This window comes from Acipenser ruthenus, chromosome 4 (genome assembly GCF_902713425.1).
Source record: "Acipenser ruthenus chromosome 4, fAciRut3.2 maternal haplotype, whole genome shotgun sequence".
In the NCBI taxonomy this organism is placed as follows: Eukaryota; Metazoa; Chordata; class Actinopteri; order Acipenseriformes; family Acipenseridae; genus Acipenser; species Acipenser ruthenus.
Window position 1 is genome coordinate 103,100,205 of NC_081192.1, and position 13,305 is coordinate 103,113,509.

The 13,305-nt window shown below is 37.2% G+C and overlaps 1 protein-coding gene across 17 annotated transcripts in view; it reads left to right on the plus strand.

Moving 5' to 3' along the window:
• LOC117400224 (disco-interacting protein 2 homolog C) overlaps window positions 1-13,305 on the plus strand; it is a 186,183-nt gene that overhangs the window by 137,060 nt on the left and 35,818 nt on the right. For 9 of the 17 annotated variants that reach the window (XM_033999824.3, XM_033999827.3, XM_033999826.3 and 6 more), the window contains 9 exons: window positions 105-215; window positions 6,008-6,131; window positions 6,647-6,756; window positions 9,190-9,292; window positions 9,704-9,768; window positions 10,216-10,309; window positions 10,980-11,099; window positions 12,122-12,236; window positions 12,506-12,645. In XM_033999824.3, the coding sequence (XP_033855715.1) occupies window positions 105-215; window positions 6,008-6,131; window positions 6,647-6,756; window positions 9,190-9,292; window positions 9,704-9,768; window positions 10,216-10,309; window positions 10,980-11,099; window positions 12,122-12,236; window positions 12,506-12,645 (982 nt within the window). Of the gene's footprint in view, window positions 1-104; window positions 216-2,879; window positions 2,916-6,007; window positions 6,132-6,646; window positions 6,757-9,189; window positions 9,293-9,703; window positions 9,769-10,215; window positions 10,310-10,979; window positions 11,100-12,121; window positions 12,237-12,505; window positions 12,646-13,305 lie in introns of all 17 variants that reach the window. The other 8 variants (XM_033999820.3, XM_033999823.3, XM_033999821.3 and 5 more) reach the window with 1 other exon arrangement.

Sequence of the window (13,305 nt, forward strand, 5' to 3'; positions counted from 1 at the left end):
CATAAATCACTGCATGCTATTGTGTTTAAAACGCAGCTTGATTTTGGGAGCATTACTGGTAATACTCAGATCTCTCTGTTGTGTTTTTATCATTGTTGTTTCAGGTAGCGCTTGTGTTTCCCAACAATGACCCTGCTGCCTTCATGGTGGCATTTTATGGCTGTTTACTGGCAGAAGTTGTTCCAGTGCCCATTGAAGTGCCACTTACGAGAAAGGTAAGAAACCCAGTACATAAACTCTGCTCTCCTTAGAAGCACAGCACATTCACAGCCAGCACAGGGAGAACACTCCAAGGTTGTGGCAGGCCCTGTGTTTGTGAAGCACTATCAAAACCTCATTCTTTCTTGGCATTTCCATACCAATAGATATTAAAACCAGACTGGGTCATAAGAAAGATAGATTGAGGATGAAACCATGTCTTAATGAAGCAGCAAGGCCTGTGTGACCCTGTTTGGTTTTGGCTTTGGTCTCTCCGTCCCTTTTCAGAATGCAAACAGATGTGTCTTGATTTGTGGGGTAAAGGGTTTTCCTTCAAAAAAAAAATCTGTCCCGCATTCCGCAATTAATCATCAGTTGTATCTTTGTTTTATTATTTTATAGAGGCAACACGTCACCCTGCGGCTTTTCAATGCACGAGAATGTCTTTTCTATGTATAACTTGTATCCTGGCAAAGCTACTAAAAAGAAGCGCAGGTGCCCTGTGAGGATTATTGTTTGACTCCTGCTGCATGACTTTTTGAAAAGAGCAGGAAAATAATAGTATAGCATGGGACAGATGTTTCTTTAGGCACAGTCCTTGTTTTTGCTAATTTACAAACACACCTGTAAAAGGTTAAAACCGGATGTAAGCTGCCACGAAATAAAAGAAAGCAGAGGGTAGATTTGCAGATTTTCTGTGTTTGTAATGGTTACCAAGGCAACAACCTATTGTTGGGCTCCTGATTATGAACACTTAAAAGAAAATTGCGTTTGTAATTCTTTCCAGGTACTGCAAAGAAACATTTAAATCAGATAAATAAATGAAACAAACTGTTAGCTAAAAGCTGCCGCCCTGCTCCTTCTATTTATTGTTTGTGAACAGTTCCCACAGTAGTTTGAGTGAGAACAGCAGCAGTACAGATACTGTATTCTGTGAGTGCAATACAAAGTTAGCTTCCATCGCTTGACTCTTAATTATGTGTAAACCTGTTTGACCGCTGTCAACATTTTTTTGTTAGGTTTGAATAAAAATCATACAAATAGATAACAACAAAAAAAGAGAGATAGATACCGGCAACGTTTTTTTTTTTTTTTTTTTAAATGTAAGTTTATCTGATGACTGCTGCAGCTTGTAAAATGCAACAGACTGTGTCTGCCTTTATATTCTGTATGCATTGATATGTAGCAAGTGGGATGTTTTAGAGAGTGATTCAAGAAAATGTTCTCTGTAATTAAATTGATATAATCAAGATTAAAAAATACATATATATTCCCCACATTTTTACAGTACATTCACACATTTGTATAGCTGGACATTCATCAGATAGAAAGTCACATTGTAGGGTGGGATTTGGAAGTTGAACAAACATGGGGCGATAGGTAGACACTATTACACCAGAGCAGGAATAAATGGGACCTGCAGTTCATACTTCATACCTGTAGTTTTACATACATGGGATCACAAGCACATGAATAGATTTACATAGAAACAAAGCAGTGTAGTTACTGGTACCATGTCATCCACAGCCTACAAGTACCTCCACTGTTTGTTTTCAAACAAACTTTCCCTTGACAAAGGTACGATAAACATACCAAAATGTTGGGAAGTCAGCTTTTTTGAGCACAAATTTATATATAAAGTATGTGTGTGAGTTGATGGCCACCTCTAAGTTTCTTTCTTGGTGGTAACCACAGCTACACAAGGAGCACTGTAGCAGGGAGATTCCTAACATTGGAGATCCATGTCCTCACCAGGGTGAGTTTGGAGGCTGTCATTGCCTCCTGCTGTGAACAGTCAATTCATATGAACTGGCCAGCCTTCCTTATCGTGGCATGCTGTGTCTGTTTACATGATGCTGTCTCCAACAAACCAAGCCATGTACTGGATTTACAGTAAATACTTCCAGGCCATGGGCACCCCTCTTTACTGCTTCATTGTGTTGTCAAAGATACAAATTGGCTCTGTCCTTGAATTCTTCCTGGCTTGCTCCCCCTATACTACAAAGACAAACGCACACAAGCATGCTCAAAGAGACAACATCCCTGATTATTTGCAAAACATCAGATATTTAAATTCTCTTCATAGTGCTTTGATTACTGTTTTAAGAAAATTTATTGAAATAAAACAAATTCAAATTCAAATGTATTTATTTAACCAGGATAGAATCCTTGAGATATACATCTAATTTAACAAGGGGGTCCTGGCAAAAAATAACATCATAAAATCAGTGACAAGAGACAAATCATTAAATGGAAAAAACAGTTACAAATCATAAAAACAGTAATATAAAATAAATGCACAGAAAAGTAAAACAGTTCTAATTTATATGACCCAGTAGATAATAGTTATTGTATGGAAAACAATGAAGAAACTAGAAAAAAAAAGGATGACTGATTTTAATATCTCAGCAATTCTAAGGCAGTTTCAGCATTGAAAAAATACTATTTTAGTTCAGCTAACACTAAAACGTCATATTTTTCTGTACTGAAAGTTTTCAAATACGAAGACAATTCGTATACTGTTCTGTAGAATAATCCACTGTGAATATACCAAATGTTTTGTATGCAAATGTATGGAAAATGTATATGCAACACTGCGCTAAAGCATGTGCTAAATGGGGATACTAATAAATGCAGGTTGCACTATACAGAAAATAAAATGTTTAATTTAAACTTTACAGAGACCGACACCTGCTGGGGAAGTCAGAATGATACAGGTACACTCTTCCACGTGCTATGGGTTTTTAACAAAAAGATAAAAAAAAAAAAATACATTTTGGAGTCCAAAATCCTAAACCTGTCTTACATGATCTGATAGTCATTTACTTTCAGCTACTATTCTTAAGCGGAGGGAACACAAAGCCGATTTGTGGATTGGTTTCAGGAGACTAGGTTTCAGGCTGCTTCATGGCACAGCAGGGGAGACTTGGAGTTTGATACAGCAAAGTTGCCTCAAACTAGGTCTCCTGGAACCAGGTTTCAAGCCACTGTTCCTGAAAGTGGTTCTGTGTCCCCTCAGCTTTAAAAATACAAAATAACTAAATAAAGAAAAAAGTCAATATGTTACTAAGAAGTTTGTATTGTAACCTCACTTTGTGTTTATTGACCAGGATGAAACCACATGTAATACAAGTGAATTTTAAAGACTTTCCAGCAGCTGTGATCATATGTATAAGATGTATGATCAGCATTTATCCCCCAAAATATTTTCTTCCTTTTTTTTGTTTAATTCTGGACATTTTTAGGGTAACAGTTACCCTAATAGTGAGTACTTTTGATTTGCACCTTCAACTTACATTTTAGTTATCACAACTCTTGGTGTTACATCATTGAAATGTTTTGAAATGTACATTTTAATGTTTGTTACCATATTTGTACGCTCATATACTGTATGTTTGTGAAGTTTGACTCTTCTAAATATTAGTAAGCCAGAGTACAATATTGAATACACTTCATGAGCAGGGTAGAATAGACAGTAAATCACTTTAAAGTGAAAGATAGTATTATAGATAGACATAATATGGATTGTATCAAGTAGTGAAAACATTGTTTTTGGCTCAGTTGTTAAAATATAATAGCAGAGCTGTCCCTAGGTATCAGGAAAGCAGAGTGCAGAATTTGGGGTTTTCAAACAGTCCCATACTGTGCAAGGTGTGGCTGATGGGATATGTTATAAGTGTGTGTCGTCTCCTACTGTATGTGATGTTTACCTTTATGTGGCTCACATCATCTATACTGCAAGCAGCTGGTATCCTACAAAAGGTGGTGTGTCTCTAATATTTCAGCTGAACCTTTAAGATTTCTTGGCACTGCTTTTCAGGAAGAGAAAGGCAGAGGTACTGTACAGCATAACTTGATGCTCAATCAGCTGATTTAACCAGTGGAAGTGACATAGAGTCTGAGGTCATCCAGCAAGCTGTGTTTTTTATGAGCTGGGACTGCTGGAACCACAGCTTTGTTTTTCTTACTTATTTGGTAGTACATGAAAGGGTCTGTTGTTTGCCAGAAACAATATTACTACCTTAATCCGTGATGTCATCGGTCTTCATACGAGATGGTGGTGCTGCGGAGTGACTCTAATACTGAAACTGCTGCAGTACCAGTTTCATGTCTCATTGTTCACTGCTTTGTGTTACACAGAAGCTCTCTCTGTTTCTCAATATGGCTATGTTACATTGCTCCGGGCGGACTTCATTGTGCTGTATGCCTTGTGCCTACTTAAATCATACACGATCTGCGATGTTCTCACAAAACATTGATTTTTTAGTTTTTTTCAAATGTGTGTTTGAGTCCAATACATTCTATAATGTACAGCTATGGCCAAAATGTTTGCATCACCTAGAATTTTAGGATTGAGACATAAATAAAAAATAACTAATAATAATAAACTACAAAATGATATTACAAAAGCCTACCAGAAGCCATAATGGTAGTACAGTAAGTATTCCATGTTAGATTTTGAAATGTCACATTTTTAAATTTGTCAATTTTTTCAGCAGATTTCATTCCATTTTATGAAGCAAAATGTGTTAATTCTATATACAGGGTGGTGTAAAACTTGTGGCCATAGCTGTTCTTTGATTAATTGCCCATTGATTTGCAGCATCATATCATTAAATGTAACCCACTACACCTTATTAACCTTGACAATATTAAGTCTCATACAGTATAATATATATTAACGTAACAGAACTGTGTTCATGAAGAAAGATGGCCATATATCGTTTTTAATTTGACTTGGCCTTTTCAGCACTGGAAACCGTTTATTCACAGTGAGGCATGATCCTGGCAAGATAAAAAAAATAATGTTGATTCTATAAGCATGACTCCGTCTGTCTACCACATGTTGTTCTTGATTGGATTGAGATTGACACATTCCTGTTAGGCTGCTGTTCTCTGCTTTTGTCCTCATTCTAAAAACATTGATTTTCTTATTCAGGACTGCATTTAGGGCTTTGATTCATTGAAACGCCAGCCGTTTCATTTTTGTATTGTACCTGTTAATCCATCCTGTTTTGTGTTTCTTTTATTAGATGAAGTGCAATTGCATGATTCATAGCGTTTATATAAACAACTATATCTCAGCAGGCATTTCTTAATACCAATAACTAAAAGAAGAATCGAATTTGAACTGAGTGCAGTACAGCTCTCTTGCCTTGTGTCTGTAGTCGTGGCAGTATGTGATGAATGCTATAAAATGCAGTTACCAAAAAAATATAATAAATGTAAGCAGTTGATAACAGCAAAAGGACCTTTAATCACACTGCGTTCCGCCTGTCACTGAGTATTACATTTTAAAATGTGAATCAGCTTTGTTTGGCACAGAAGGAAGGACTGAAGATCAAGAAAAGAATAAACAAATAAACAGACTTTGAGGTTGAAATTCATAAACTCATCCACTTTGATTATTTCTTGGAACCGTGGACTCCCGAAGTCATTCCTCGACCATTTGGCTGGTTAAATATTCATGTCCTGACTCCAAAATAGCATTTTTTTTTTAATGGAATATTGAGTGATTGATATAATGTGAGATGGCTGAACAAAGGGAGAAATAAATTATCCATATATTAAAGTGATGAGAAGTTTGCAGGTTAGATCTTACAAAAGCAGCAGAGTCGTGTGGAATAAAAAATAATGATAATCTACTGTCGTCCATACGAGACCAGCTTTTTTTTTTAATGCTACAGGGTATTCTGTTATTTTAGTCACATCCTCTGACATGATGTAATGGGTTTGCCTTGTTTTTATTCAATCTATGTCTTTATTATAGGAGATGCATAACGCTGAAGCATGTTTCATTCTCTTCTAGGATGCGGGGAGCCAGCAGATTGGTTTTCTGTTGGGAAGCTGTGGAGTCACTGTAGCCTTGACTAGTGATGCTTGCCATAAAGGACTGCCTAAGAGCCCGACAGGGGAGATACCACAGTTTAAAGGTAATACCAAGAAACCTCCATACAAAGAGCTTCCCATCATTCAGGCCATTCTCTGTAACTCACTGGTAAGCTGTGGAAGCATTTGATTTGTAATACGTTTTTACTTTCATGGCTTAATCTACTGTAAGGTTGGTTTTCTGAATAAAAAAACACCCCGTATTTCAGAGACCAGCAGTTATTTGAAATCCTTCCTAAAAGTCTCCACAGTTGAACAGTATGCACCTATTTTAGTCCTTCGTTTGTTTGCCCCTTTCAGTTTAAACATTGTTTTAAAGACACACATTTTTTGCCATCCTTTTTGTTTGGCCATTCTTCTTCACTGAGACTGTTGGACAGGTAAGGACCATTTTCATTCTAAACGGGGACACTGTCTTGCACAGAGAAGGCTGGAGAATTGTGGGCCGACGTGAAGGAGATGACTGCTGGTGTAGTGCGGCACATTCACCAGATATTTGTAGGTGGTGTTTCATTCACGCAAGATGTTAAGGAGCGCATCTGTTTGTCTTTGTTCCCAGGGTGGCCAAAGCTGCTGTGGTTTGTCACAGAATCAAAACACTTGTCCAAACCTCCCCGAGACTGGTTCCCACATATCAAGGACGCAAATAATGACACTGCCTACATTGAGGTGAGCTGAAATAATATTAAGACTACAAGCATTTCTTTATGTATCTTATAATAATGTATATTTATGTCTTTTTTTTAAAAATATTTTTTTTTTAATGTAAAGCGCTTTGGGATTTGTTTTAATGAAAGGTGCTATACAAAATAAATGTTGTTATTATTATTATTATTATTATTATTATTATTATTATTATTATTATTATTATTATTATTATTATATGTGAGGGAATAAAGTGGTGAAGTTGATAGTCACAATGAATGCTACAATCTTTTCATGGTGCTCATTTCCATCACCTTTCCTAGAAGATCAAACCTAACAATTGACTCATACTTTATTATCACAAATACAAGCACATTCACTCTTTGTGCCGAAGGAAAACTGTTCTCAGATAAGCAGATATTTACACATTAGATGCCTGGTACACATTTGCATATACAGTAGTAGGCAAGTACATACCAGATTAATAAAATAATACAATGTAGGGTCTATTTTACTGATCTAAACAGCAGAGCATCTTAATACCACTCATTTAAAAACATACAAGAACCTGCTATTCTGTAGAACTTGTTGCACTGGTTTTTATGGTGTTTATTGATATTAATGAGAGAGTCAAACAAACACCAGCAGGATTACTGTACAGTTTAAAGGCAGCTGTATTAAGATCAGCTCCTGTTTAGCAACTCGTTGTGTAATTAAGGTGTTATATTAAATATTGACTGATGTTTTGTTATTTTGTTTCTTACATAAAATAAATATAACCAAGCGCTTGGTTTGAACCGTGCTTATATTTGAGCAGCAGCAAGCTGATATTTCAGGTGACTGTTTCACCATCTCATACCACCATGTAACTATTCTAAAAGTCATGTTCCAAACGAGATCCCATTTTCATGGATGTGTAATATTTAAAGAACAGACTCCACCAGCTCAGTTATATGCAGCTTCCCCCACCCCCAGTGAACAGGCTCCACCAGCTCAGTTATATGCAGCTTCCCCCACACCCAGTGTTCCTAACATATCAAGTTTCATAAAATCGAGGACCATTGTTCCTGGAATCTACTCTGTCCAAATTAGGCTCGAGTTTTTATTTGCCCACTTAAATGTCTGCTCGCAAAAATAACTGGCTATGATGCTGTCCATTGCAAGGCACTAGTCCATAGCTATGTATGCTCTGCCAGAACGCTAGTTCAGGGTACTCTCATTGTATTTGCATTTGTTATAGAAGGGTTCTCAACCCAGGGGTCAGGGTAAGGTTTCAGAAGTCGTGGAAGGGCTAAAGCCTTGTCCTGTACGGGATGGCTACTGTGCATGGCAGCAGTTCTTGAAAGAAGCAGACATTGCATTTTGAAACTGTTCTCACATTAATAATACTACAGTATGACTTTTTGCTTTGTATTCATATATTTCCTTATTCTAGATTTAGATACAGTATTTATATCATTGTTAGAAATAAAATGTGTATTTTAGTACAGGGGACGCACCAGACCAAAGTCACTTTAAAGGGGGTCCCAACCAAACAGACTTTGAGAACCACTGATGCAATATTGTATAGGGAGCTGTATGATACAAGTGGATACCCACGCCACCAGAGGTCAGAGTAGCTGCCCATTAGCGGGCTTTCTGGCCACGATGACCATAAATGGGGTGAAAATCCACTTGTACTTTTATCCTATAGCACCCTATAGTATACATTTTAAAATAAAGTGTTCATTTAGAATAACTACAACTAATCATAATGTGGTGTCATCTGATACAATGAGATGACAGTAATGGCACCCCTGTCCTTCCTTTAATTCTCACTGGTGCTTTGACGGCACACCTCACCACACCCCCATGAATAGTTTTTACGCTACTGCATAGAATGTGTTTCCAAGCAATAATGTGTGATGTCTAATGTGTATGCTAAAGAGTAAAAAGCTTCAGATGTCACCTGACTTCATGTTTCCTTTGCCTTTTTATGATGCTTGTAATTATTGTATGGCTCTGGGTTCTGTTGATCCAATATTGAGTTATTGTCACAGTGTTTCTCTGTATGTGTCTTTACCTGTTTGTGAGCTTGTCCGGTACATTCTAACTGAACAGACTTTCTAATTCCACTCAAATCAAATGACTTTTTACCTTGGCTGGTCTCCCTCTCTTTACATGTTCAGTAGGCTGGGCCAGCAGAGTTGAAAGGCCAAGTTTTCAAACGTTATGAATGAAACGAGAAAATCTGTCCAGTGCTAGGCAGTTAGAACTCTCCAGACAAGCTCAAAACAAGTTCAGGACAGGTAAAGGCAGATGTAGAGAACATTATAATAACTAAATATCGGAGAATGCCCAAACCAGTCACGCTGATTGCAAAACATCATAAATAATAAAACTGAACAAATAAATAAAACAACATTTGAAGGTGCTTGCTGTTTTAAGACGTGAAAGCCTTTACCCATGATTTAATAGTACAAGACCTGTAAAGACGGAAGTGTGCTGGGAGTGACTGTGACGAGAATTGCACTGCTGACTCATTGTCAGGCGCTGACCCAGGCTTGTGGATACACAGAAGGTGGGTTCTGGGTTATTCCTTGGAAGTTAGTGTTGCCTTGAGTATGATTTGTTGTGATTTATTTCTGTCTAGTTATCTGAAACCTTAATGTTACTGATGCCCAGAACTATTTATACTAGAAAGTTGTTATTCTTTCATTGCGAAATGTGTTTTACAAGGACCCCCGTGAAAATGGCTAATCTGGTGTATTCCATTTTTTACAATACATGCATTCAATATATTAGTATTATTAGTAGTATTAGTATTGTTTTTTCTTATGATCATATTTTAAATGTAATAATTTCTTAACAGAGATTCCAGTCTTACAACATTCCTTTTCTGTGTGTCACATAACAGATGCATTTTTACAAACAAACAAAAATTTGTTTAGTTACAAAAATAAAAATATGTTGTTTTTTTTGTGTTGAACAGCTGAGACCATTGTGAATGTATTAGACTTTAAGAAGGATGTTGGACTCTGGCACGGCATTCTCACGGTGAGCTAAATTTACTGCAAAGAAAATTATTATTATTATTATTATTATTATTATTATTATTATTATTATTATTATTATTATTGGATTTTCCAGCAGTTTCTTAGAGGAAAGTGTTTAGGTGGGTCATTGTAGGAGACACCCTATTTTGTTCCAACGCTCACCCAACCACATCTAGCGATCAATGCATTTCAGCACTATATTTCAGTGTACAGTATCCATCACACAGAGACATGTTTGCGATTATAAGCCCTGGTTAGCCACACTCCATCGCTATACACTTGTGTAATGATATTACAATGTGACAGTTAATACCTTTGTAGGGATCGTATTTTAATCCAACCGTTATGATCCTTGACCCATTGTGTACTAAAGCTGTACACGTTACAGCTAGTAAATGTAATGAAATTGCAATTAATTGTCTCCAATTGATCCTTTGCCTCTTTTCAGAGCGTCATGAACATGATGCATGTTATCAGTATCCCGTATTCCCTTATGAAGGTTAACCCTCTTTCCTGGATACAGAAAGTGTGCCAGTACAAGGGTATGCAAGTCTTTTGTTGATTTCTATGAAAATAAATGTTCTATTGTTTTAACAGTTTGAGGTTTTTTTTTTTTAAAGTTGACATTGTGTTGGAAAATAAACGTGTCAGGGTTTGTGGACAGTACATTGTGTAACATACAGAGCACTAATAGTTATAAACAATACCATCAGTGCCTGGAGCTGAGATGGTGTTCATATTGTCAGCCAATCAGCCTAAAGGAGTAAAGTTCAAGGTGTTTTTATTGTTCAGTTTAACTGTTTTACAAGTCTTGTACTCTTCTTCTTTTTCTTCAGTTAACACATGACATAACACATGTCATCCCAGTATCATTTTCTGATGCAGGCTTTCGTGTTGCAGGAAAAATGAAATTGATTATTTACATCATCTACATTTTCACAGTAATTATCGTGTTCTCTTGCAGTGTGTGTGTTCTTCATCGCTCTCTATTGTTGGTTCGGCTTTGATTATTATTTATTGTGCTTAAAAATGCAGCTATTAGAATTGGCGAAATAGTTTAAAAATGGTTTCTAGGATTATAAAAATAAAAAAGTACATGTACTTAAACATATTAGAAAAGTATTTCTGAAAATGTATAATGTTTACCTTTTAATGAAAACCAACGCGAGGGAAAATGAAACAGCCCAATTGTACGTCCATCTCTGCTTTTAGCAAAAGTGTCATGTGTGAAATCGAGAGACATGCACTGGGCCCTGGTAGCACACCGAGACCAGAGGGATGTGAACCTGAGTTCCCTGCGGATGTTAATAGTGGCTGATGGATCCAACCCTTGTGAGTTACTGATAATCTTGGAAAAAAAAAAGAACAAATGAATGCTACTGTATAGTTTTTACTTGACTGCTGTATTGTCTGTGACTTTTCCATTTCCAGATGATTAACACCACACCCCTGAAATATTGCTTTGAAATTCACTTCACAGTCAATTTTCATTATGGAAATCATCCAGTAAAAATGGACTGTATTGAAGGACAGTATTGTTTTTAAACTCTGGTCATATCAATGATAGAGACTGCTGGCTTTGCCATAGAGTACATGTAGCTGTATTCAATTACTCTCTTGGTGGCATTCGATGACTGGTTGAAACACCTAACCAGTGAAGCATTGCTGTTTTGACACTGTTATTGCTGAAGAAAGTGGAGGTATAATAAATATAGCATGCCTGGGATTGTTTGAGGTAATAGATGAGACAAGATGATGCATCACACAGAATACGTGTCCTTTTAGGGTGTGATTACAAGCACAGCGTCACATACTGCAAGTATACAGTATTTCTAGCAGTGAGTGGAAACTAAAGCAATGTACTATGCACTATAAAGCTACTTGAAATTATTATTATTATTATTATTAATATTATTATTATTTATTTCTTAGCAGATGCCCTTACCCCGGACGACTTAGTCATAAACAAAAAATACATTTCAAGAATTTTTTTTCAAGAGGTTTTTGCCACAAGTAGCACCCATTACAGTCAGATTTGTTTTCACAAGAAAACATAGTTGACTTGGATAGAAGATATTAAGAGCATCAGTATCGCCTTCATGGTATAAACAGAAGCAGAATCTAACATTTTCCCCTCTGTTATAGTATTTGATTGTTCGTAATCGAATAAATCGCTGACTTCTGAGCAGGCTACTGTTTTTAAATCTAGTTCACTTTATGTTCATATATTGCTTGAATATTGTTAGCACAAAATAAGAGATATACTATAGTGATGGAGTAACATAAATCTATTTTGTTATGGATGTTACTGGGCTGTTTCAAGTCAATCCCCCCAATGTTCTTCTTTGCCTCAGGGTCAATTTCTTCCTGCGATGCATTCCTCAATGTCTTCCAGAGTAAGGGGTTGCGTCCAGAGGTCATCTGTCCATGTGCCAGTTCTCCAGAGGCTCTCACTGTGGCTATTCGAAGGTATGGGAGCAGAGAGGAGGAGTGAGGGAGGGTGGGGGTGGGTGGGGGTAATATATGATATTATTTTAAATTATTATACCATTTCTTCTGAGAGGGGGTGATTGCTTGAGGTTTAGAAAGTCATTCTATATTTGCTTTAAAGAAAATGTTGGTGACATTGTAGATTGTCTTCCTTTTTGTTTCCTTGTGCGATGCACTGATTAAAAACTGATTAAAACAGTGATAAATTGTTCCCAGTATAATCTGGAAACCATGTGTGTGTTTTGCAGGCCAACAGATGACAGTAATCAGCCTCCTGGCAGGGGAGTCCTCTCTATGCAGGGACTGAGCTATGGGGTGATCAGGGTGGACTCTGAAGAAAAGCTGTCTGTTCTGACAGTGCAGGATGTTGGCACAGTCATGCCAGGAGGTAAGTGGATGGAAATTTTCTTCTCAGCTTTCTGAGATTTTCAGGCATTGTATTAACCATGTAACAATGTATTGTATTAATTAACAACTGCTTTTATTTATTACATGCATGGAACTGCATGGTTTTGTCTGTTATGTACAGTGTAGTGCATGCAGTTTAATTACACAGATATAAATGGGCAGTCACTCTCCTGTAAAGTACTGGGCTGGCATAACGTCTGCAGGTTTGGGGATGAGCTGTAGCCTAAACAGTACGGGGGTTCTGAATTATGGCACTGGCACAGAATTAGTCATGGGGACACAATGATGCAATAATTGCTGTTAAAGCCCATACAGCGTGTGCATAGCAGATGGTTCATTGACTAAAGCCCGCCGCACACAGTCAGACTGAAGCAGTCCCGACTCGACTCATCTCATCTCAACTGGCCGTACAGAGTCTGGATGAATCGTATCAGTGTGCGTGCACTTAAAACCAAGATTATGCAGATTTCAATCGGGATGTCTTCAGATTTGAAGATTGAACATGTTGAATCTTTTTCAGACGCAGTTTCGTTCAGATGTGATCAGTCTGTCTGTGTGCAGCGGTTGCCGACCAAGACTGACTGAGACCGATTAGTCATAAGGGTGTCAACCAATGGTGAAGCAGGTTTAAGTGACGTAG